Below are 22,813 nucleotides of genomic sequence, written 5' to 3' on the forward strand. Positions count from 1 at the left end.
CGCAGGCCTGAGGCCTTATAGCCCCGCCGGCATCTTCCCGGTGTCTCCGTCAGGGAAGCCCCAAGTACCGCTAACGGGGGCGCCACGGGTATGCGGGGGCTTAGGGCTCCCTCGCGGCTTTGGGCGGCTTTGTGGCGCGGCCTCCCTGACGGGTCTGGAGTGTTGACGGTCTCTGGGTTTATTCAGGGGAAGGGCAGGCAGACGGGGCCGTCTGAAGATCCTGAGTTTTAATTAATTCATAGCTAAAAAGGACGGGTGGTTTGAGCAAAAAGGAGACACCTGGAAAATGAATAGAGAAATCTCCTTAAAGTGGCTATAAGTTTACTTGGTATTTTTAAATAAACGGTTTTACGTTATATATTATAGGTCGCGCATTGATCAAATGACGCTTTCTCGGGGTTTTGGTTTGTAGGGTGCTTCAGTTCATAAGGCTCCCAGGAACATCGCTGGGCAGCAGGCGTGGCTTTTTGTCTTCCTGTGTTGTATAAACTCCGTAACTTTGAGTTTCCTTGCACAGGTACTCAGAACTTTTACTGCTAGAAGAGTAGAGTAGCACCTACTTCTGTGTCTGTTCTCTGTAAGGTTAAACTGGGATTTCAAGGCTTGGTGCCGTGCAAGGAGGAAGACTTGGTGCTGGTTCCTCCTGCCAAGGCTCCCAGCTCTGCACTTGAGGCGAGTTGTTTTTCACTGGTACTTTTTAGAGCCTAAAATACATTCCACATTTACATGATTCAGAGACCTGTCTGGCTGAGATTTTTGAGAGAATTTCTGCAGTTGAGATCTTTAAATGAGTAAAGATACCTCGTCTGCTTTTTGCAAAGATGGACTTTATGGTCTGTGTGAGTCATTACTGGAGATGAAGGTGCCAACTGCAGCGCTTTGAGGCAGGAGTTCTGGGTAGCAGTATAGAAAAAGTTATGCAAAAGCTGCTGCTGAGCAAGGAGACAGTGGCATGTCTGAAAATGAGCAGGAGTTGTGTATGTAGACATTTGTAAACAATAAGCTTGAAGGATCTACTCTGTAAAAATATAGACTCCTTAACAGAAAGAGGTGTTTAAAAAAAAAATTGGCATTGCAATTTTTTTTTTTTTGGTTAGTAGTTGTGGTACTGTTTTAGCTGTGCCATTTTCTTGGGTAGAAAGAGGCTGCAGGAGACCAAGGTAGCACAACTTACCTGCTCACTTCTCTAGGTGCCTCTTTGAGGAGAAAAGGGCCTTTGGACCCAGTACCTGCTTGTGCAATTGTCTCCAGTGTTCATTCAAACCCTGAAACTCCCCCTCTCACCTTCGCTCGCTTTCCTCTGGGTTATTTGTGGGGTGGTGCTTTCAACAGGCCGGGAACGTCTGATGGGTTTTGTCTGGGTTTCTTACTCCTTCAAAAATAAGGTAGGAGGAGAGAGTTTACTGGGTTTGCATCTCCAAAGTTTGCATGGGTAAAAGAGGTGATGTGGCGTAGGAGCTGGCGTCCCCAGAAAATAACTTCTTAAACTGGCTTCGTGTCACGGAGCTGTAGCAGGAAATCACTGAACTTAGAGGAAATGTGATCTGTGGGAAAAGCATAGCCTTGAGTTGGAGAGTTAAGTGGTTTCATCTTCATCTAAATTATGACCTGTGATGGGGATCATTTTGTTCAGTTCCTTTGGCTCTATTATTAGTCACTAATAATAATTACATAAAACAAGGGTGCTTTTGCTCAGTATTTGACTGATGTGTATTGTCATAATTTAAAATTAAAAAGCATCTTCCTTGTTTTAAGGATTTGTTAAACTTGGTTTAAGACTTCCAGAAAATAAATAGCAGTGAAAGTGCAGAGAAAGGATTTTTGCTCTAAACTTTTTGATGCATTTTCTGTAGAAAATTGCTCATGTAATAAAAGTTCTTTACTGTGCATGTCACTGTGGTATCGTAGCATTAACTGAGCAAACTCACACTTGAGCATGTTTCAGTACTTAAGAAAGGGAATAAAAAGTTTGATTTGATCCTAGGTGTCTATTATGTAAGGAAGAAACAACATGAGAATGAGGGTGGAGTTTAATTGCTAATTTTGTTATCTGAACTGTTAGCCACATGGTAGCTTTGATAGATCCATAACCTTCTTGTACCTTTTCACCATAAAAACTTTCCTTACTAGCACCTAGCGGATCAGTTAGACTCATCATCAGTTAATGCTCATCCTCAAAGCTTCCTTCACAGGCTGATTCAACTCCTTAAACAAGTCAAAAACTCTTTCCTTCTCTTTTTGCTGTGGTGTTTTTCATCTGATTTTGCAGCCTGGGTCACACTTGGAGGGGCACAGGACTGCAGGGAAGGTCGTGGAACTATATAGCCAGGATGAGGGGGGTGAGTAGAGGAGGACAAAGCTGCTGCATCCGTTCAGCTGCAGTAAGGTGCCCGTACACTTCTGTTATTGCTGATTGTGCCTTAAGTTTTGGAAAGATTTCGTTACTTGTCTTTGGAAAATTTCATACATTTAATTTTTGGTACTAACAGGAATATTTTAGCATAGCGGAAAATTGAGAAGGCTTGTGCATGTGGCTTGACAAGAAACCCAGCAATGCCTTTACATCATTGAAGTCAGTTGCAAAAACATTTTTGTGTCCTTTGTTAATAAAATGTGTTAACTTTGGGGTGGTTTTGTTTGCTTTTTTTTTTAGGTTGTCTGATACTTGTGTTAAAATAATTCTTCCGTTGAGAAAGCTTTGTTAACCAAGAACCATGACTGCTGCAGAGAACGTGTGTTACACGTTAATCAATGTTCCGATGGATTCAGAGCCACCTTCTGAAATCAGCTTGAAAAATGACCTAGGCAAGTAACGGACAATGCTTTGAGGGATACAACCAGTCAATTGATGTTTATTTTGTTCTGTCGATTATTGAAATGTGTACATTCTTCTGCTGTATCTTGAGAAACCGCATGGTTCTTACCTTGACTGTTTTGGTGCGTTTCCCCGCCCTGTCTCAGTCTGTGCAAAACTTTGAACTCTTTTTTCTTCCTTTCTGCTTGAAGTGGTACCTGTTTGGGCTAAGGCAGATGTGAGTAACGTCATGATAAGCAACAAGCTGCCTTACCGCTTGTTGAGAGCAGTGCTGTGTCTTGCTGGCAGGGAGGGCGGTGATGCTCTTGAATGGAGGTGTGACATCAGAGCAGTTGTAGTATCCTGGTATAAAAGGCGGTTTAAATTGAAACGTTGAAACAGCTGTGAAATTAGCCAAACTCAGTTAATTTCCGTGCGTTGATCCTAGTCTGAATTCCAGGATTATTCTTTAAATATCTCTTGCTTCCTCTTTATCCTTTCAGTAGAAGTAAGGTGTGAATTTGATTGATAGGCTGTATTGCACTCCCTCAGAGGGGGGTTGTATCTTCTGTCGCTGAAGATCAGTTTTCCTGTTAAACTGGCTGTAACGTGTAGCCTTCCTGACTTCATTTCTCCCTCTCCTAGAAAAAGGAGATGTCAAGCTGAAGACAGAGGCCTTGAAGAAAGTGATCATTATGATTCTGAATGGTGAAAAACTACCTGGGCTTCTGATGACCATCATACGTTTTGTCCTGCCTCTCCAAGACCATACCATCAAAAAACTGCTGCTTGTCTTTTGGGAGATCGTGCCCAAGACCACTCCGGATGGCAGGCTGCTGCAAGAGATGATCCTCGTGTGCGATGCGTACAGAAAGGTAGCCCACTGCTGATTTCATTGCTTGTGTTCCTATGCTGAATCTTTACAGAGAGTAAATAATTTTCTGTTATTTAATAAATATAAAAATGCTTAGTCTTCATCGTTTCCTTCCTAGGTGTTGTGTCTCAGTACTGCAGAGATGGATAGTTGTAGATAACCAACAGACCTGCTACCAAGGAATTTTTATGTGTTCTTCTACTATTACAACTTTAAAAAAAAAAAAAATTTTAGTGCTCTTCATTTCCAAGTCAGTGAACCTCTGAGATGAGGGGTAACTTAATTACCACCTTTATAGTGTCTTGGGACAAGCCGTGGGTCATAAAAGGGTACTATTTTTGGAAAACCTCATCATGGTGTATTTGGAACATTCCTTAACAAAGACAATGAAGTCCTTCAACTCCCTTGGGAATGGGTCGGAAGCAGATGATTGTGAGTTCATAGACACTAAAGCTTCGTATCCAGTGTGCAGGAGTGTCTGCAGGGTGAGCTCACACAGCCTTAGTCATCGGAGAACACATGTACAATGCAGAATAAAAAAATCTCACAGGCTTTGTAAGTTTTACTGCACAGAAATACGTGGGAAATTTTGTGGGGCAGCAGTGTTGTAAGAAGATATTTCGTGAGAAGAGGGTGAGGCATTGTAGTGGATGTTGGGAACTTGCACCACAGGAAAGCTGAGTGTGGGAGATGACTAGCAAGTGCCTTCATCTGAGCTTAACAATTAGGCTGAAGTCTGGCATTTCTTGTTGATTTTAGGATCTTCAGCACCCCAATGAATTTATCCGAGGCTCTACTCTCCGTTTTCTTTGTAAGCTGAAGGAAGCAGAACTGTTGGAGCCTTTGATGCCAGCTATTCGTGCATGTCTGGAACATCGTCACAGCTATGTGCGCAGAAATGCAGTTCTTGCCATTTACACAATTTATAGGTAAATGCCAGAGACTATTTAAAGCCATGGATGCAGAAGACCAAGGCCAGCTTCAGTGGGCTGGGTAGTTTTTGAGATCTCATAAACATCTGTCGGTCACTGGTGTGTTGTTTGGGGTTTCTTTGGTCATTTGCTCTTTCTCCTCAGTCTAAAGGACTTCTTTGGGAAGCAAAGGGTCCTGCTGCTGCTTTCTCAAGTACGACTGAGGTCCTTATGTTGCAGGTTAATTTGTGTAGGCGAATGCCTTTCATAATGATTTTGCATTATTAGTAGTAATTAGTGTCCACAGCTATAAATATAGAAGAATCCTTGCAGGGGCGTGCACGTATAGATTTATCTGAAGCGAGACATACTTGTACTGCAGTTATATACCAAACATTACTGCAGTCGTTACCTGAACAGTGTGGCTGAACGTTACTGTTAAGCAGAAATGATTGATGGGGTCACGTCTGAGCTGTCATGTTAGCAAACAGTTTTTTAAAGCTCCTTAAGTCTGTCCACACTTTCAAATAGTTGCACAAAAGCTGTGTATCTCCGTTGTGCCCTTTTTTTGAATTTTTGTAAACACTTGTCTTCAGGGTATGCACTTAGTCTTATGTTCTACTCCTTACCAGTAGTTCTTTTAATTAGGTCTTTTTTTTTTTTTTAAAGAAATTTTGAACATCTTATTCCTGACGCTCCTGAATTGATCCATGATTTCTTGGTGAATGAGAAAGATGCAAGCTGCAAAAGAAATGCGTTTATGATGCTAATTCATGCAGATCAGGTAAAGATATGTGTCCTCATCCTCATTTGGGGTGAATACTTGAAAATGTGCTAGGTAACTAGCCAGTAGTTTGTTGGTAGTATAAACTATATTCATAAAATAAAAAATATGGTAGTGTCAGCCCATTTGGGGAATATTTGGCAGCTGAAAAAGTTAAAGTAGTTCTTTAGTGCTGTCTTCATTTTGAAGGAGAATTGCTGTATTTGGTGAAGGCATATGTTGGTGCTGAAAGCTGGATTTAGTGTTGCCAAGTGGGCAAGGTGCTCCCTTACCTCCTGTTTTATCGCTTTTGTAGTCACAAGAAAGAAACAGTAATTCCTGTTCAGCTTTTTGAATTATTTGCTCTACAGGCAATTGCCTTTTGTGCCTGATGACCGTTACTTTTATCTCTCTTTTTGCCATCTATAGGCAGAGTGGATTAATTTGCTCTTCAGATTTACAGTGTTTTCGTAAATTGTTTTAAATTTCAGGTTGAAGAATACAATATATGCTAGTTTGTATTTCTGTTTTTAAAATGTCTTTTGATTTAAAATGTAACTGAGTGAGCAAACTCAGCATAATTTAGAGTACTTTATCTTTTATTTATACAGGATCGAGCTTTGGATTATTTGAGTACCTGTATTGACCAAGTCCAGACATTTGGTGACATACTGCAGTTGGTTATTGTTGAACTTATTTATAAGGTAAAAGGGGAACATTGTGGCATAGTTAAAATAAACATACATGTTAGATTATATCAGACTGCTTTTCAAAAGGGATAGAACATTGCTAGAAAAGGCAGCGTTGCTGGCATTCAGTCCATGTTGGGAGTACATCATTGTTAGCAGAGCTGAAGATTTGTCTCTCGAAACAACAAACTTCTCCGGTGCGCCCAGTGTAGAGCAATACATCTCGGCTGATCTGCTGTGACGTGGGCTGTGTATTACCACACAGCGCTTCGTGGACGTGAGCCAGGGCTTCAGTTACAGAAGCTAGCAGAGGCTATGCCCTTCCTTTGACTCTGAGATTTTAAGACCTTGTAGCATTGCATAAAATTGTCTCTAATAGCTTTTTAATAGCTTTTTGTAATTAGATTTTTACAAATGTGAATGACACTTCCTGTCCCCAGAAAAGGTTGTCATCTTTTGCTTAATTTCCTTCTTTGAGATAAATGAAGTAGTTAAGCTGTATTATTGCCTTTTTTTATGTGCCAACTATGCATTGTTCTTCTTTTCGAGGTCTGTCATGCGAACCCATCAGAGAGAGCTCGTTTTATTCGCTGCATCTACAACTTGCTACAGTCATCGAGTCCTGCGGTGAAGTATGAAGCTGCAGGTACTCTGGTTACACTCTCCAGCGCGCCAACAGCCATCAAGGTATAAAAGTGATATTTCAGATGTTTCAGTAGCTTTTAGTGCACTGGAATGAATACTGAATGCTGTACGCTGATACTTTGAAAAAGCAAAGGCTTTAGTAATACAGGGTAGTTTTTCACTTAACATGTGGAACACTGTCTTAAATTATCTCTTAAAATCGGTCACATAAAAAGGACTGAGACTCCAGTTTGCAGACCTGCAGCTTGGTAGGGGACAAGCTTGAAAACTGTGTGCAAACTGTTGCACAATAACTGTCACCAACCTGCAGTCTTCTCGATACGCTTAGCAAAGCAGACTGCTGCTGAAGATTTGCAGAGACCGAATGACTTCCTTTTCTCATAGATACTGCTCTTTTCAGACCAGGGTGGAAGCGTAAAGCAGTGAAGATTTAAATCGGTTACTGATGGTTGACCTGCATTTTCTGGATTTGTGTTTGTACAGCTGATGATTCGAGATCACACAAGTTCTGAACTTGCATGGAAATATCAAAAACAGAACAATGCAAGCCTGAATTTAGAGGAAAAGCACTGTAAATAGCAGTTTCAAAAGATCAGGAGGAGTATTAATTCCAACATTCTTGCTTTAGCATAGTCTTTATTGTTGAGTGGGAGTATTGTACGTAGAAGCTGTTATCAGAACCGTATCTAGATATGCCAACACTGTCAACTACTTTAAATTGGTTTTCATGCACCGGTGTGTACTTAAGAGTTGACCCAAAGCATGCCAGGACATTTATCTCTGGATGACTTTCTTTGAATTTGAAATCAAGTCTGAGTATTGTAAGCTGATGCCATTGTGGGACTTCCTGTGTAATTTCTGTAACGTGGTGGTGGAATCATTGTTTACAGTGGACCAGAAAGTTTTAAAGTCTGTTCTCAGGTTCATTTCTGTGCCAACCCTTTGAATAGATGCTTTAATAGTAACGTAGAATGTGTCTTTTCCTGAATTTCTCTCAGAAATTTGCCAGTTTCTCTTCATTACTTAAAGAAATATTTTTGATCGTTTTAATTTTAGGCAGCTGCCCAGTGTTACATAGATTTGATTATTAAAGAAAGTGATAATAATGTGAAACTGATTGTTTTGGATCGGTTGATTGAATTAAAGGAGCATCCCTCCCATGAACGAGTGTTACAGGTATGTTTCCCTCTCTTCCTGCAAACTTGTTGAAGGCTCTTCTTTCCGAAACGGAACTTTTTTGGTGTTGTGATGCCTGTAAAAATGTAATTCTGAAGTTTAAATCTTCTGTTGATGTGTTTTTGATAAAAACGTATCGGGTGGACTTTTATGTTTGAGTTGCTGCTTTCATTGTCTGCACGGGCATTAACAGTGGCAAATGCTGTCTTGATTTTAAGGCTTAATGATGTAGCTTGCGTGGTGGACTGTTAGGTAAACATAGAATGTGTGAAATGAAGTTCCTAATGCCCGGGTTGTCATCATTTTGTCAGCAGATTATATGTTATATCCAGAAGGTCTTTGAAAATCATTGAGGACTGAAAATTAGAGTGGTGTGAAAAGGAAGGCATTGACAGCAACACAGTAGTTGTCGCTCTTACTGTTTCAGGATCTAGTTATGGACATCCTCAGAGTGTTGAGCACCCCAGATCTAGAAGTGCGCAAAAAAACCCTTCAGCTGGCTCTGGATCTTGTCTCTTCAAGAAACGTGGAGGAGGTAAATTATGGACTCCTTTGGTTTCATTACACTGTTTGTTCATTCTTTGGAAAAATACGGGACTTTCTTCAATTTTATTTGATCTTTTCTGCAGCTTGTGATTGTCCTGAAGAAGGAAGTGATTAAAACTAATAATGTGACGGAGCATGAAGATACAGACAAGTATAGACAGCTGCTCGTTCGCACATTGCATTCCTGTAGCGTTCGATTTCCAGATATGGCTGCAAATGTTATTCCAGTGGTATGCAAGTGTTTAATTGATGTCATTAAGTTTGTTCTCCTTATACCCAAAACCTGGAGAGTGACTGAAGCAGAGGTGTTTCGAATAGTGGCCTCACACAAAGCAATTCTATTTTTAATCCCGAAAGAAATGTTGATCTTTTGATGCTGTAGTTTGTGTCTTCTGAGACTTCATTTTCAAGTATTTTTGAGGAAGATGAGCTGAAGAGTACCTTTACTTAAAAGTGCAATAATTTCTATCATTAGAAAAACAATTTGGGATTGTGGTAGTTGGTAATTGTTTGGAATGTACTTAAGCTGGTACTTAGACTTCAGCATTGTTAAGGGAGATACATACATGCAGTTTTAGTTTTCTGGCTCTAGAAGGAAAATACTATTGTGCAAACTGGGCTGTGCTGCTGTTTGTGCTCATGTTCACTCTTTTGCACTAGCTGATGGAGTTCCTTAGCGATAATAATGAAGCGGCAGCTGCTGATGTCTTGGAGTTTGTGCGGGAAGCGATCCAGAGATTCGATAACCTCAGACCTCTTATTGTTGAGAAGATGCTTGAAGTCTTTCACGCTATTAAATCTGTCAAGTGAGTCCAAAACGTATCAGACACTGGAGCACCCTGTGGCTCACTTGCATTGAACGTGTATTGTCATTAAATATGTACCGAAACCCTTGCAACCCACAAAGCAGCTGAGATATTTTGGGGGTAGATGATCTCTAGGTACAAATTCCTTCTTGTCTACTGGTACAAAAGATATATTGGGTGCTTGTTAATTGAATGAAGAAAATAAATTCAAATTTTGCTTTTACGATCAGTTGATAACTGTATTTCCACTTGCTAGAAGATAGCGTTGTTGATGAAGGCCAACTCTGAAGTGATATATGTGTTAAAACAGTGTTACTAAGGAATTGTGGCAGGAGGAATTTTCTCTTGGAGGCAACTGGAAATACTTACTGTACATTTATTGTAAAACCCGGTCTAACACAGATAGGACTTTGCAGTCTGCAAAGCTTCTTTAGTACCTTCTGGGGCTCTAAAAACTTGTTTTTCTGATGGACCTGCAAAGGTTAAGCCATTTGAGAACTTCAGTATCAAGACACCACTCTGCCATTCTTCCAATACACAGAAAACTCTGAACCCTATCTCCATCATCACCTTGTTAAGTGTGTGTGGGGGAAAACCCTCTGAAGCTTTGCTTTTTTTTTTTCTCTAATCTTCATTCATGTTCTTGTTTTCCATTTTCTCCTGTATGCTTGGCTTGGCTAACTTGAGAGGTTACAGCTGACTTCACATACAGTAGTTACTTCATTGTGATCATAATGAAATTTAATCTTGTGAATATCAAGATTGGCACAGATGGGAGTAAATTTGTAGTAGAGATTATGTCTCTTTTGATATACTCATTCATTAGTTTTACTAAGGCTGAAATGATTGACTGAAAGAATTCTGTCAATCTACCCTTACGAATTTGTCAAGACTGGCCTTCACCACCCGACCATAAATGACTGCCCTTGATGCTAATTTGAGTCTATCATGAAGCATGACTTGAGTTCCTGTTCTTGTCCTAGGATTTATCGAGGAGCTCTATGGATCCTTGGAGAATATTGCAGCACAAAGGAAGATATACAAAGTGTAATGACAGAAGTTCGCAGATCACTGGGAGAGGTGTGTTTGCTTTGTTAGGCCAGCCCATTCTGGCTTTACTTACTGTTAGGCAGTGTGTTTCCTGAGAAAAAGATATTTTTTAAAAATAGGTACGATATAACAGGTTTCTGAGCACTTGTGATAGTAATGGCATGCGCACAAGAAATCTAAAATGATTAGGGTTTTGCATTTGTTATTTTTTTTAAAAGTAGCAAACCTAAAGCTGACATATACTGAGAATAAGTGATATCTCTTCAGAGCGAAGATGAGAAAATTTCAGAGAATTATGGCAGCTTTAAGATACAGTTTAATTATATCCGCTGGCAAAGGAAAAGTGCTTTAGGTCTGGGTTGTCCTGAGAGGGATCTATGACAATCTGCAATATGAGGCTTTTTTTTACTGCATGAGTAGGAGGCTTCTGCATGTATTTCAACATCCGCCTGTCTCCTCAAATCCTCTCAAAACTGTTGCACTGTAACTGACCTTTTACTTATAAAAGCCTTAACAATGGAGATACTCTTTACTAAAATCTTTTGCAGAACAAAAATATATTTTCGATATTAATTCTAAAATTCTTTCTTGTTCATGTCTAGATCCCCATAGTGGAGTCTGAAATCAAGAAAGAAGCTGGTGAGCTAAAACCTGAGGAAGAGGTGTCCGTGGGTCCAGTGCAGAAGCTGGTGACAGAGATGGGCACTTATGCCACACAGAGTGCTCTCAGTAGTTCCCGACCTGCCAAAAAGGAAGAAGACAGGTATTAAAGATTTCATACTAGCCCGGGAGTGACCTAGTTAATTTGGTTTTATTATTTTAAGTTGTATTCTCTGTCATGCAGAGTTTAGTGGTTGAGGTAATGTCCTGTTATGTAGGACATTATTAGTTAAGGTTTCCTAAATACTAGATGATTCTTCATAATTTATACGTAAGACCCCTCACAATTTTAATTGGATACAGAGACATCTGGAAACATTTTTTTTCTTGCTGTCATCTCTCACTATTTAATACTATATTTTATGCTATAGTTTATTTCATTGGTAGCTAGAACAAAATGCTGTGTTTCCTGAATTATTGCAGCTGGGCTATTTCGTCTTAGTCATTATCATCTCAGAGCTACAATGAAATCGGTGCCCATTACACTTTTCAGTTTGCTTTGTGTTCAGTGTGGAAATGGCTCTGTGACTGTATCTGGAAAATTACTTCTAGAGGCAAATAACTTCTGAGACTTTTCTAGCTTGTTTTGTTTCTACAGTATGGATGTTAAGGTATGAGGAAGAATAGGTGAAAGAGTGCCCTCCAGAATTACTTTCCTGATTATCATTTGTCTTTGCAGACCTCCCTTACGAGGATTCCTGCTTGATGGCGATTTCTTTGTTGCAGCTTCACTTGCTACGACTTTAACTAAGATTGCTTTACGATACGTGTCATTAGTTCAGGAGAAGAAGAAGCAAAATGTAAGACACCTATTGTGTTTTCACTGTAGTTGCAAAGAAGAGCTGGGTGTTGCCTCTTTGAATAGATTAATGTGCAAATTTTGTAAATAAGTTAGAAATAAACATTTCTGTAAAGCTGCATCAAATGCAATAACCTCCTTCCACTCTCTGTCCTCCTCCTCAGTCCTTCATTGCTGAAGCTATGCTGCTGATGGCCACTATTCTCCATTTGGGAAAGTCCTCTCTTCCCAAGAAGCCGATTACAGATGACGATGTGGATCGTATTTCCTTGTGTCTGAAAGTTTTGTCAGAATGTTCTCCTCTCATGAATGATATTTTCAACAAAGAATGCAGGCAGTCCCTCTCTCACATGCTGTCAGCCAAGCTAGAAGAGGAGAAACTTTCCCAGAAGGTGAGCTATTATTGGTGTGTAACCATAAACACCTCAAATTTTTTTGTGGAGGTTCCAAACAGGTCCCAGAAATGCTGCTGTTTGACTGTAAGTCAGCCATTATTTGACTAAGTTTCTGTGCTAAAGAATAGAATTTTCTGTGGTAAAGAATAGAATTTTTCTCTTCCTGCAGAAAGAATCTGAGAAGAGGAATGTGACGGTTCAGCCAGATGATCCCATTTCCTTCATGCAACTTACTGCTAAAAATGAAATGAACTCAAAAGAAGACCAGTTTCAGCTTAGCCTTCTTGCAGCAATGGGAAACACGCAGAGGAAAGAGGCTGCTGATCCTCTTGCATCCAAACTTAATAAGGTAACATGAAAGTCAGTCTTTTAATTACGTACACTTTGCGCTGCTTATGCGCACGATCAGCCTGGAGAATCGCAGGCTGGAACTGATGAACCAGGCTGTGCTGGTTGATTGGGAAGCCCAGGTGTTTCCTGGTTAGGATCAGGAGAAAGGGAAAAATCCTTGTGCTTAAAGTTAATTTCTTCAAGTGGAGGGGAAGCATAAGGGGAAGTCTTGGAGTGCCGAGCTGGTGAGATGTGGAGAAGAGATCTAGATTGCTTGCTGGTCTGAAGAGCCCAGTCAGGTTCACAGGAAGGAGAGCAGGGATGCCATGAGTGATTAAGAACCCCTTTCCTTAGCTGCCTTATCCTATCGCCAAGCGCAGTGCATCCTTGTTTCACTCTTTATACCTTTCTGTGCTGCTGATTACCAGGACCTGCAGAGAAGGTCTAAAGAGAAGAAATAGCTTGATTTGCTCATTGGAGTTAAAAAACAGACTTTCATTCTTTAGAAGTCTGGATGAATTCTTTTTGCTGTTTAAAGTTACCTTTTCATGTTAAGTCAGCATTTCTTTCTCCCAATCTTTTAAAGAATAAGTTTAATAATTACCTTATTCAGATCAGAATACATTTCATGTGGAAAGGTTTTGCGGTTGTAGGACGCGTGAAGGAAGGATGCAGTTAAATCAATATGTATTAATAATGTGGACAATCACCGTGTGTTTAGCTATAAATTGATGAAAGCTCTTTATTTTGGAAGACTTATGCATTAACTTTAGATTTCCTAAACATCACAACTTCTTGAAATACAATTTTCTAGACAAAACTTGGGGCGATTGTTTGCAGTATTTTTTCCAATTTTCATTTTTTCTCCTTTTCCTTACTAGTAAGTCAGTTCTGTAAAATTAAAAGCTCTCTACACACCTGCTTGATTTGGAGGCTCATATTACAGAGTAATGGGTTTAGTTGTACTTTATTCTTCTTTTTTGCCATCATTTGACGTAATGCCATGCTTTAAACTGGGTTATGAGAAGAAAAATACCTTAAACTCTTTTCTTTCACAGGTTACTCAACTGACAGGTTTCTCGGACCCTGTCTATGCAGAAGCGTATGTCCACGTCAATCAGTATGACATTGTGCTGGATGTGCTCGTGGTCAACCAGACCAGTGATACTCTGCAGAACTGCACGCTGGAACTAGCCACGCTAGGTACGGGGCACTGCTGAGCAGCAGTGAGGGGCTGGGCCTTGGCACCCAGTTGTAAGGAGTTTCTGCAACGTGTTTAAATACTTACACATGTATGCCAGCTACTCACCATCTCGGAAGGATGTTTTTGAATGCCTTTAAAAATACATTTTTCTTCCAAAAGGTGGAATACTTGTATCTACTGTCACTGACAGTACTATCTGACAATACAAACCGTAGTCAGGTTTTGAAGTTTTTCATGCTTTTTTCACTAGGAAAGAAGCATTCCATTTCTCCTTCTTTCTCTTTCCTGAAATAAGGACAGGTTTTTTGATATATATTATTCCCCATTGTGCTCTTACCATAGAGCAAGAGGACAAAGTCCAAGCTGCTATGGAGCAGATGTCGGGCAGCAGAAAGCCATCTGCCCTAGGTGGTTCTTGCACTCAGTCTGAAGTACTTAATTACTGCCTTTACTCGGCTGAAACCATTCCCTGTACCAACAGCTGTACCAGAGACTTGCTTGAACAAGGCTGAGGCTCCCTCCTTTTAGGGAAGGGTCTGGAGCAGACAATTCTGTTAGTTGTCTTCTCTTCTGGCCGCCAGGTGTTAATATATTTTTATGACATACTAGGATAACGCATTACATACTTTTAACTGATGTAAATAGAACTGAAGGGGCACAACCTTCCTCTTAATCTCTTGTAAATGATGGAGATAGATAAAATGAATATATTAGTTAATCGTTTGTATTTTTATCTGCCCCGTGAATTGAAATTCTGTATTTCCCAGTTGGTGTCTTCAGATACAGTGCAAAAACTGACTTGATGCATCACCCCTGTGCTTAGGGCTGATGCTGTTCATGCTGTGTGCCCAAACTGCACAGCTTGATAGATCTAAGGAGTCATTTACAGTTGCTTTAAGGATTGGGAAAAACACATCTCTTGCTGTTTCTTGGGAGTAATTATGTTCAAAACCAAGGTGATACTTTGACCTGTTTATAAATAGCTTAGTGTGTGTAATACTGGACGTTGAACTTTGGGTTTGAGACACTTGACTGTAGGATTAGATATCATGATGTTGTCAGCGATTAAAACACAAGGTAGAAGTAACCATTTCCCAATTGTTAAAAATGGAATACTAAACTTGGTCTGAAGCCCAGTTAAGTCAGTATTTGCATTTGTTTTCAGTGGGATTTGGGTGAATGCACTCATATTTTAATAGAAATTTTTAATTTGTCTTGCAGGTAGTAAACTGTAAACAAAACCACCACCCCCCCCACCAAAAAACCCCAAACCCAAGCAAACAAAAAAATTCCCAATCAAGTAATACCTTTATGGTGGTGCTTAGTGCAACTCTTTAGATACTAGAACTAAATGACAAGAAAATAAAAAATCTCCCAATTTCTTTACACAGGTGACTTGAAACTTGTGGAAAAACCATCTCCTTTGACACTCGCTCCACACGATTTTGCAAACATTAAAGCTAACGTCAAAGTTGCTTCAACAGAAAATGGTATAATTTTTGGTAATATTGGTAAGTAAACAATTCAGTGTGCAAAATTAACATTAACATGTGGAATTTTTTAACCGCTTAATGAGCTCAACAATAATTAAAACACTTCACACTGGGAGAGGAAATTAAATGGTCTACCGTGTATGAATGTGATGATTTAAAAAAAAGAATTGTATCACTTTTATTTAAAATTGTAGTAGTTCTGTGGCGACTGGGTACTTGCAGAAGACGGGGCAGCAATGAGGTTGGGCAAGTTTGGACTGGTGATAACTGAGCACTCTTATTTACTGCAAATTCGCTTGTCTAAGCATTAAGGTGTTTTATATTGCAGTGTATGATGTCTCTGGAGCAGCCAGCGACAGAAACTGTGTGGTTCTCAGCGATATTCACATCGACATCATGGATTACATCCAGCCTGCCTCCTGTACCGATGCGGAGTTCAGACAGATGTGGGCAGAATTTGAGTGGGAAAACAAAGTTAGTTTTATTTTGTATGTTATTTGGGGTTTTTGTTGATGAGGTATAGTTCTGTTCCTTGTTCTACATCAGCTCATGACATCAGTTTACCTCTTGTGTTATAAACCTCATTCGACATTCACATTGGATGTTGGTGTCTCTTATTGCTATCCTATCCATTTAACAGGATAGGTTTTTTCTTAGAAAAGAGGTACGTGCCTTGAGCTTTACCCCTGTTCAGAAGGTGTCCAAATTGTTAATAACCTTATTTGCTACGTGTATTTATGTGTATTCACTTGAGACTAGATTTAAGAGACCCACCGTAGCAATTTGTAAACCACTCCTAAAAGGTGTGTAAAAAAAAAAAAAAAAAAAAAAAAAAAAAAAAAAACAAAAAAAAAAAAACAAAAACAAAAAAAAAACCCCAAAAGGAGTGCCCACAAAAAAAAAAAAAAAAAAACCAAAAAAAAAAAAAAAAAAAAAAAAACCCAAAACAAAAAAACCAAACCAAAAAAAAAACCCCCAAAACCCCCAAAACAATAAAAACAACAACAAAAAAAAACAACCAAAAAAAACCCTCAACCCCCCCCCCAACCCAAAAACAAAACCAAAAAACCCCCAAAAAAGCAATTTAAACAAGATCCACAATATTCAATGTGAAGGAAGCCAGGACAGCCCCAAGAGCTTTGTTTCTACAAGAGAAAGATGGAGATAATTATTATCATTGGTTAAAAGCAAGCTTTTGGAGTAGATACCACTTTTTCTTGTTCCGATCGCATGTAAACTGTGTTCAGACAAGAAGTCCGCTATTGGCTGTAGGGGGGCTACAAGTTCAGCAGAGTAACATATTCAGCCAGTACATTTCAGAAGCCTTGGTAATACGATGAAATTCTCACTCGTTAAAGAGTGATGGCAGGAGGTGAACGCTTGGTATCATGCCACCGCGTAAGGAAGTGTAGCTAGTTTACTGCACGTGGTGTTCCTCAAGGAGAGATGGTAGCGGTAATCTCCTGTGCAGAGTCTTGAAGATGAGGTGGTTTTTAGAAATGCCTGAGGTGCTAATTAAAGTAATTGTCTTTTTTTTTTTCCCCCTTCTTGAAGGTTACAGTGAATACAAATATCATTGATCTAAATGAGTATTTACAGCACATACTGAAGTCCACCAATATGAAGTGCCTGACTCCAGAGAAGGTGAGCTGTTTGCTTGGAGCCTTTTAGACACCGTTTTTAGTTTGGATGCTTTATCATTTAACTTGTTTAGCATTTGTTATGACATTAAAGATGCTTGCTTACAATATGAAATAGTACATACACTCGAAGCGTTTACATGAGTGGTCTGAAATGAGTAAAAGCAAATTAACGTTATAAAAATTGTGTTGGTTAATCACCTTAGCTATTTCTTGCCCAGTTAGAAAATCAGAATGTCTGTTTTAATTTGTAGTAGCCGAGGTGTAGTATAGATTTGATGGGACCATTCATTCTTATAAAGATTTTTTCAGTAGCTCCAAGTTCCTTTCTTCTCTGTCAAAATTTACCTTTCTTTTGCCTGTTTAGCCTTTGTCGAAAAGCAAAATAAATAAATATGATAACTATTTGCTGTTAAAATATCACACATATAATAGCTGTTAGCTAGTATGTGTATAGTAGTCAAAATAAGTATAGTAGCTATTGCTACTATTTAGCTTCATTTTGCTGTTCATTAAATCAGATCATAAAATGCCATCCCACCTTATCTTGATGAACACCTATCTTCCAGTATTTCAGAAAAAGGTCACTGCTGTTTCCCATCACACGATTCTCACGTTTTACAAAACGTTGTATGCAAAGAAAGAAGTTTAGATGTTAAGTACTGATATCTGCCTAGCTAACCTAGGATGAGCTAAAATGTGTTTGAAGGATTTGGTCTTTCTAAGGAGTTCATCTGTGCTCTCCATAGGCACTTTCTGGTTACTGTGGCTTTATGGCGGCCAATCTTTATGCACGTTCCATATTTGGAGAAGATGCTCTTGCCAATGTCAGCATTGAAAAGCCAATTCATCTGGGACCAGAGGCACCTGTCACTGGTCACATACGAATCCGTGCAAAGAGTCAGGTAATGTGGCTTTTATTTAGAGCACTGTTTCTTCTTAACATTTTAAAGAAAATATACCAAGCACTCTAAAAACTTACAAATTTTTGTAGGTACCTTCCCACTTACCTAGCTCTCAAAAATTTTGAGGAAAGATGAATATAGGAACTTTAGTTTTAAAACTGTCTTATATAGATTTTGTGAGGAAAGACTGTCTCTCTAATTAGGTGTAATTATACCCTAAAGCCGTGTTAATAGATCTTTTCTCCCAGTGCAGTATCATAAGAATTGGCCTTTGAGCCAAGGTTTCCCTGTTTTATCTACACTGCTGCAAATAGGATGTTTATATTTTATTTGCTTTTAAATAAAGAGCAAATGCACCCCAGGGTTCCATGGTCTGTTTCCTACTAAATTACATACTTCATTTTCACACCACAAGGAAACTTTATGCATGTACTTGCTCTTCACTGTTTTTTTTTTTAAAAACAACAAAACAAAATCTAAAGTCTTTCTAAGGGTTATTTTCTGTAAGTACATCTAGGAGTCTGCTTTGGATTTTAGAACGTTCTACCTTCCTGCTCAAAACCAGTACAAGACTGGAACTGCTCAATAAAAAAACCCAGTGTACCAATAACAGTATTTCAAACAGTGTCCAATAAAGAACTATCTGAGAGTTTTCACATTCAAGGAAACCATTTAGTTTATGTGATGTCACTGTAAAAGATTTTGGAGGGGTTTAAATTAATGTTTCTGATATGTTCACGGTGGTGTTTTTACATAGACTGCGTTCAGTGACACGTGCTGGTTTGGCTTCATCCTGAAATCATTCTGCTCTTGAGTATGTGGGTTTTAGTGCAGTTTCTTTTGAGACTCTTCAGTTGCTATACAATACGGTTCTGTGATTATATTATTCTGTAGCTTTAGTGCATTGGGTGCTGGTATCAGCACTGAGACTTTGAACAGTTGAATTTCAGTAACTGGACTGACAGTTGTAATTTCTCCAGTGGCAACATACTTCCAACTGGTGGGATGTCAAAAGGCTTAATTTTTTTTATTCTTCTGCCTTTTGTATCGCTGACAGATTCGGCAGTTGCTAGCTCGTTTAAGTTTCATTTTTTTCAATAAAACATGTTGATCTAGCCTTTATCTAGTGCTAAGAAAGTGTGCATTACGTATGCAAATAAATGAACAGCTAGAAGTACTTGAATTTCCATGCCACTAACATCATAGATTTCAATATATTGAACTTCCATTTAATGTAGATAAGATAAGGCTGTTTTGAAGATTCTGTATGATTAATGTATTCCTTCTTTTTCTTACAGGGAATGGCCCTGAGTCTTGGAGATAAGATCAATCTGTCTCAGAAGAAAACAAGTTTATAAGTTTTACCTAATGTCTTTTACAATTTAACCTTAGGTATGTGGCTTTTGGGATCCAGAACGTCTTATATTCTTCAGTGTTCTGTAATTGTAGAAGCCAAGCTTTTGAGCTGAAAGCATTCCAGCAGATAACTTATAGGTTTCCGTGATTGATACTGAGCAAAACTTCCAAGCTCCAGGGTTTCTAACTTGTCCTGGAAGTCCTGTTTTCTTTGTCTCTAATATATACTGATGATCACAGTACAATAAAGAAATTATGCCAGTACTGCTTTGTCTGCAAAGTATAATCTCTGTATTACTCAATCAGTATTGACGATCTGGCCAGGTGTATTTTGATACTCTAAGAAAGCGGGAGTGTGTAATAGTTTGTGTTTACAATAATGGCTAGGCCTGCGTTGCATGAATGCGTGGACACGACTCTTAACAACGCTCTGGCACGCCTAGGAGAACGTGTACTTGACAACTAGTAAATCAAAGGCTGTAGGTTCTAAATGGTTGGTTAAGTAATACAAGCACTTGATACAGACAAGCTTGTAATGTCAAGAGGAGATTGTAAAAATTCAGCTCTTCCCAGCAAGCAGCAGAGCCTTAAACTTTGTTTCTGAATGGTTTCCTAACAGTGTTAGCAAGTTAAGACAGAAAAGACAGCCAAGTGCAGTACTAAAGCTGTAGCAGCGTAAGCAGCGTTCCAGTGTGTGCAGCCACCTGTGTTGTCTCAGGAAGGAAGGGTTCAGACTGAGTATGAGCTTGCGGTGAGGAGTTGCAGAGAAGGAAGAATTGTGAGTGAAGGTCGGGTCAGGATGTGGAAGTGAGTTAACACCATTTGGCTACTAAATGTTATGCAAATTAGCAGTAGATCAAAACGTACAACCGTTAGGTTGAAAATACTTTTAGCTGAATCTGTTAAGCATTAATGTTTACTTAGTTAGATTGTTACAAGCAATTAATTCTACAGAAGTCTCCAGAGCCAACGGTACTCTGCCAGTTGGCAGAAAGACCTGCTGCTGGAGTTGGACAGCTGTGCCCCGCTCCAGTAGGACAGAAGAGAAGTGAGTATCCCGAGTAGATGATTCCCAAAACATTTAAGGCCTCAGTGATGAAAATACACTTACTTTCCGCTCTGGATAAGCACAGGAGGAAGCACACATGTAAACTCTGAAACGACAAGAGTCTTAAGTTGCGGTGTTTTATCTGGCTAAAGGATAACCCTAGAAGTACAGTGCAAAAACGAAGCCAGTAAGTGACATTCATATAAATATTTCATTAGCTGTTCCTCCCAATACTACTTTTTGCTGGATAGCTTTGGCCTGTTCCTAAGAGCAATTTGTTCGCTTTTCATTCCAGTCCTGTTCTTAAGCTTAGGTGCTAGAAGAAAATAGTTCGTCTATAGTAAAAAATGGGGCAGATCTGTCATGCAGCTGTACAATTCTGAATTTTTAGTACATAAAAATCATAAAATCAATAGAAGCCTGCTGGCAGTAGTTGTTTTTTTTTTTTTTTTAAACCATTGGCCATTGAAGCCATGCTGTGTCTAAGAGTACTGAGTCTGCGTTAACTGTACTCCCGTGTGCACACCCCTGATCAGACACCTGCTATACACCTCTGAAGGGTGCGTCTTGTTACACTTTCTAGACCCAAAATACCCAAAGCTCTGGTGTGTTTACTATTTTCTCATAGGCACACACCTCACACTTTCTGACATACAGTCAGGAAAAGGAAAGGGTCTTAGATAAGCAAGGCTGGTGCCAAGAGTTTGAGCAGAGAAAAAGACTTGAAAGTAGTTTCTGAAGGCTCTGATTACCTTGTGCCCTTCTGTGAGCAGCGAGTGTGGCCATGCAGTGTACAGGGCACAGGAACGCCTGTTACAGGCGGGAGCAGCAGATCGCGCTGACACTAAGTGTTCTGACGATGCCATCTTGAAAACCCTGACGTGCTATGGGGGGGTATCCAGCTCTCGTACTCCACTAGGTGTCAGCATCATTCTTGGAACTGTTTTAGACGTTTTGTAATTGAGTTGTATGAATTTGGATGTTGTCAAAAACAGTTACTTTACATAGGTAAAAGAGCTGCAGTTTCTGTGGCTTGCAAGTCCCTCCTTTGCTCTTTCTTTCACTGGAATTTAATTTAGAGGAAGCAGGACAAACTGAGCCAATTGATATTCTGGCCCCAACACAGGAGCAGAGTTAGTGGGTCTCACTGAAAAAGGTGTTTTTCAGGTTTGATGTTTCACGTTTGCCCTGTAATATCTGATTAAAGGCCTAGTCTTTTACAACAGGTGATCACAGTTGCATCTCTTCATTAAAAATGTGGTATCTTCTTTTTCTAGGGTCTTACAATACCATAAGGAGTTGTAAGAATTTTATCATGCTTCTAATTTTGCTTCCAAAGTTTGGCAATTACATCTAACTTCGGTATTCAGAAAGGTCAAGAAACCATTTTCTTTTATAGAAATTATCATCTGAATTTCAAAACCCAACAATGAGTTTTTTAGTCTGATCTTTTTGATTAACTGCTGTCACTCATATTCAGACAGGAGAATAAATAATTATTTCCACTGAAGTTGTCCCTAAGCTTTACATTACAGGAGATACGTGAATATTTTATGGTGTAGAAACTTCACTCTACATATTTTTTTCCTTCTGTGGTTCTATTTATGTTACAGACGACTGTGAATCTCATGTACTGTCCAAAACTAACATGGCAGGTTGCAGAGGCATCCCTGCATCCCATTCACCAGGAATTCTGTTGTCCTTTCCAGCCCCCACTGAACTCAGTGGTGCTAGTGGCTGGTTGCCTCTGTGAGCCAGGCCTGCTGGAACACCTTCACATGCAGAAGCATGTGCCACGTAGCAGTGACTTCTGTTTGAGGCCAGGAATGGTGCCAGCAGGCATGTGCCCCTTCAGACCCTGGAGCGCGGCATTGTCGCTTCAGAGGTGTCCCTGCTTGTGGCGCAGTGCTCTGTCTTACCTGAGAAACAAGAACGTGGGAACTGTGGGCACAGTGAAAACCGATGGGTTCATCTGTTTTAATAATATAGCGCATGGTTTTAGGTGTGAATCTGCTTTGCGCTGAACTTAAAGCAGTTTTCCTGCTGGTGGGACGCGGGCTGAAGTCGCAAACCAGAGCAGTATCTCGATGCCTCACTTGCAACGTGGCTGTGAGAGCCTCCAGCAGGTAGGTTTGTACGCACGTGTGACACGCGTCTGGGACAGGACCTGGCACCAGCTTCATTCCTAGTTAAGACAAATGGCAACAGGTCGCACCAAATCAATGATCTCCAAATCGGTCTCCGAGCTTCGCGTCAGCAATTAACTTCGGTAATTCCTAACTCATTCAGGGACTGCTGGCAGAGAAGTAGCTGCCTGCTCTAGGCATTATCCCATGCTCGGAGATCTTCCAGACTGTTCCTGTGCAGTTCTTTGGACCAGATGGGAGTTACGCTCCAGGCTTCTCGCTATCAGGTACTAAGCAACATCTCTGCTTGTTTATAATATTCTGATATCTGAAAACCGACTCGAAACAGTCCACTTAGTTGTGTGTTATGCACAGATCTGACACAGTCTGGAAGACAAGTGTCCCCCTTTGTTTGTTCAGTAGAAGGTTGTCTTACAGGAGCGATTTCACCCAAAGTGTGGTAGCTGGCTGCCTGTGCTGTACTGCCCCCCCGCAAATGGCTGTATCTCTCTCTGACATAGAGAGACCAACAAGGTGATCGACAAAACTGAGATTTTGTTTCTTGTGATTTATTTATATAACATGAATTTTTCCATCATGGAA

At 39.8% G+C, this 22,813-nt stretch overlaps 1 protein-coding gene across 1 annotated transcript; it reads left to right on the forward strand.

Annotated features, from left to right (window-relative positions):
- Positions 1-2,653: 2,653 nt before the first annotated feature.
- COPB1 (coatomer protein complex, subunit beta 1) lies at positions 2,654-19,296 on the forward strand. The gene is made up of 21 exons (XM_010136840.1): positions 2,654-2,805; positions 3,440-3,669; positions 4,428-4,597; positions 5,249-5,363; positions 5,954-6,046; positions 6,581-6,718; positions 7,733-7,852; positions 8,280-8,387; positions 8,482-8,628; positions 9,059-9,204; positions 10,188-10,284; positions 10,857-11,017; positions 11,594-11,714; positions 11,878-12,105; positions 12,278-12,457; positions 13,497-13,641; positions 15,034-15,153; positions 15,464-15,609; positions 16,690-16,779; positions 17,525-17,680; positions 18,979-19,296. Exons 1-21 carry the CDS (start codon positions 2,715-2,717, stop codon positions 19,036-19,038), a joined length of 2,862 nt encoding a protein of 953 aa, XP_010135142.1. The 5' UTR covers positions 2,654-2,714; the 3' UTR covers positions 19,039-19,296.
- Positions 19,297-22,813: the final 3,517 nt, after the last annotated feature.

This window comes from Buceros rhinoceros, unplaced genomic scaffold, assembly GCF_000710305.1.
Source record: "Buceros rhinoceros silvestris isolate BGI_N320 unplaced genomic scaffold, ASM71030v1 scaffold19975, whole genome shotgun sequence".
NCBI classification, from domain to species: Eukaryota; Metazoa; Chordata; class Aves; order Bucerotiformes; family Bucerotidae; genus Buceros; species Buceros rhinoceros.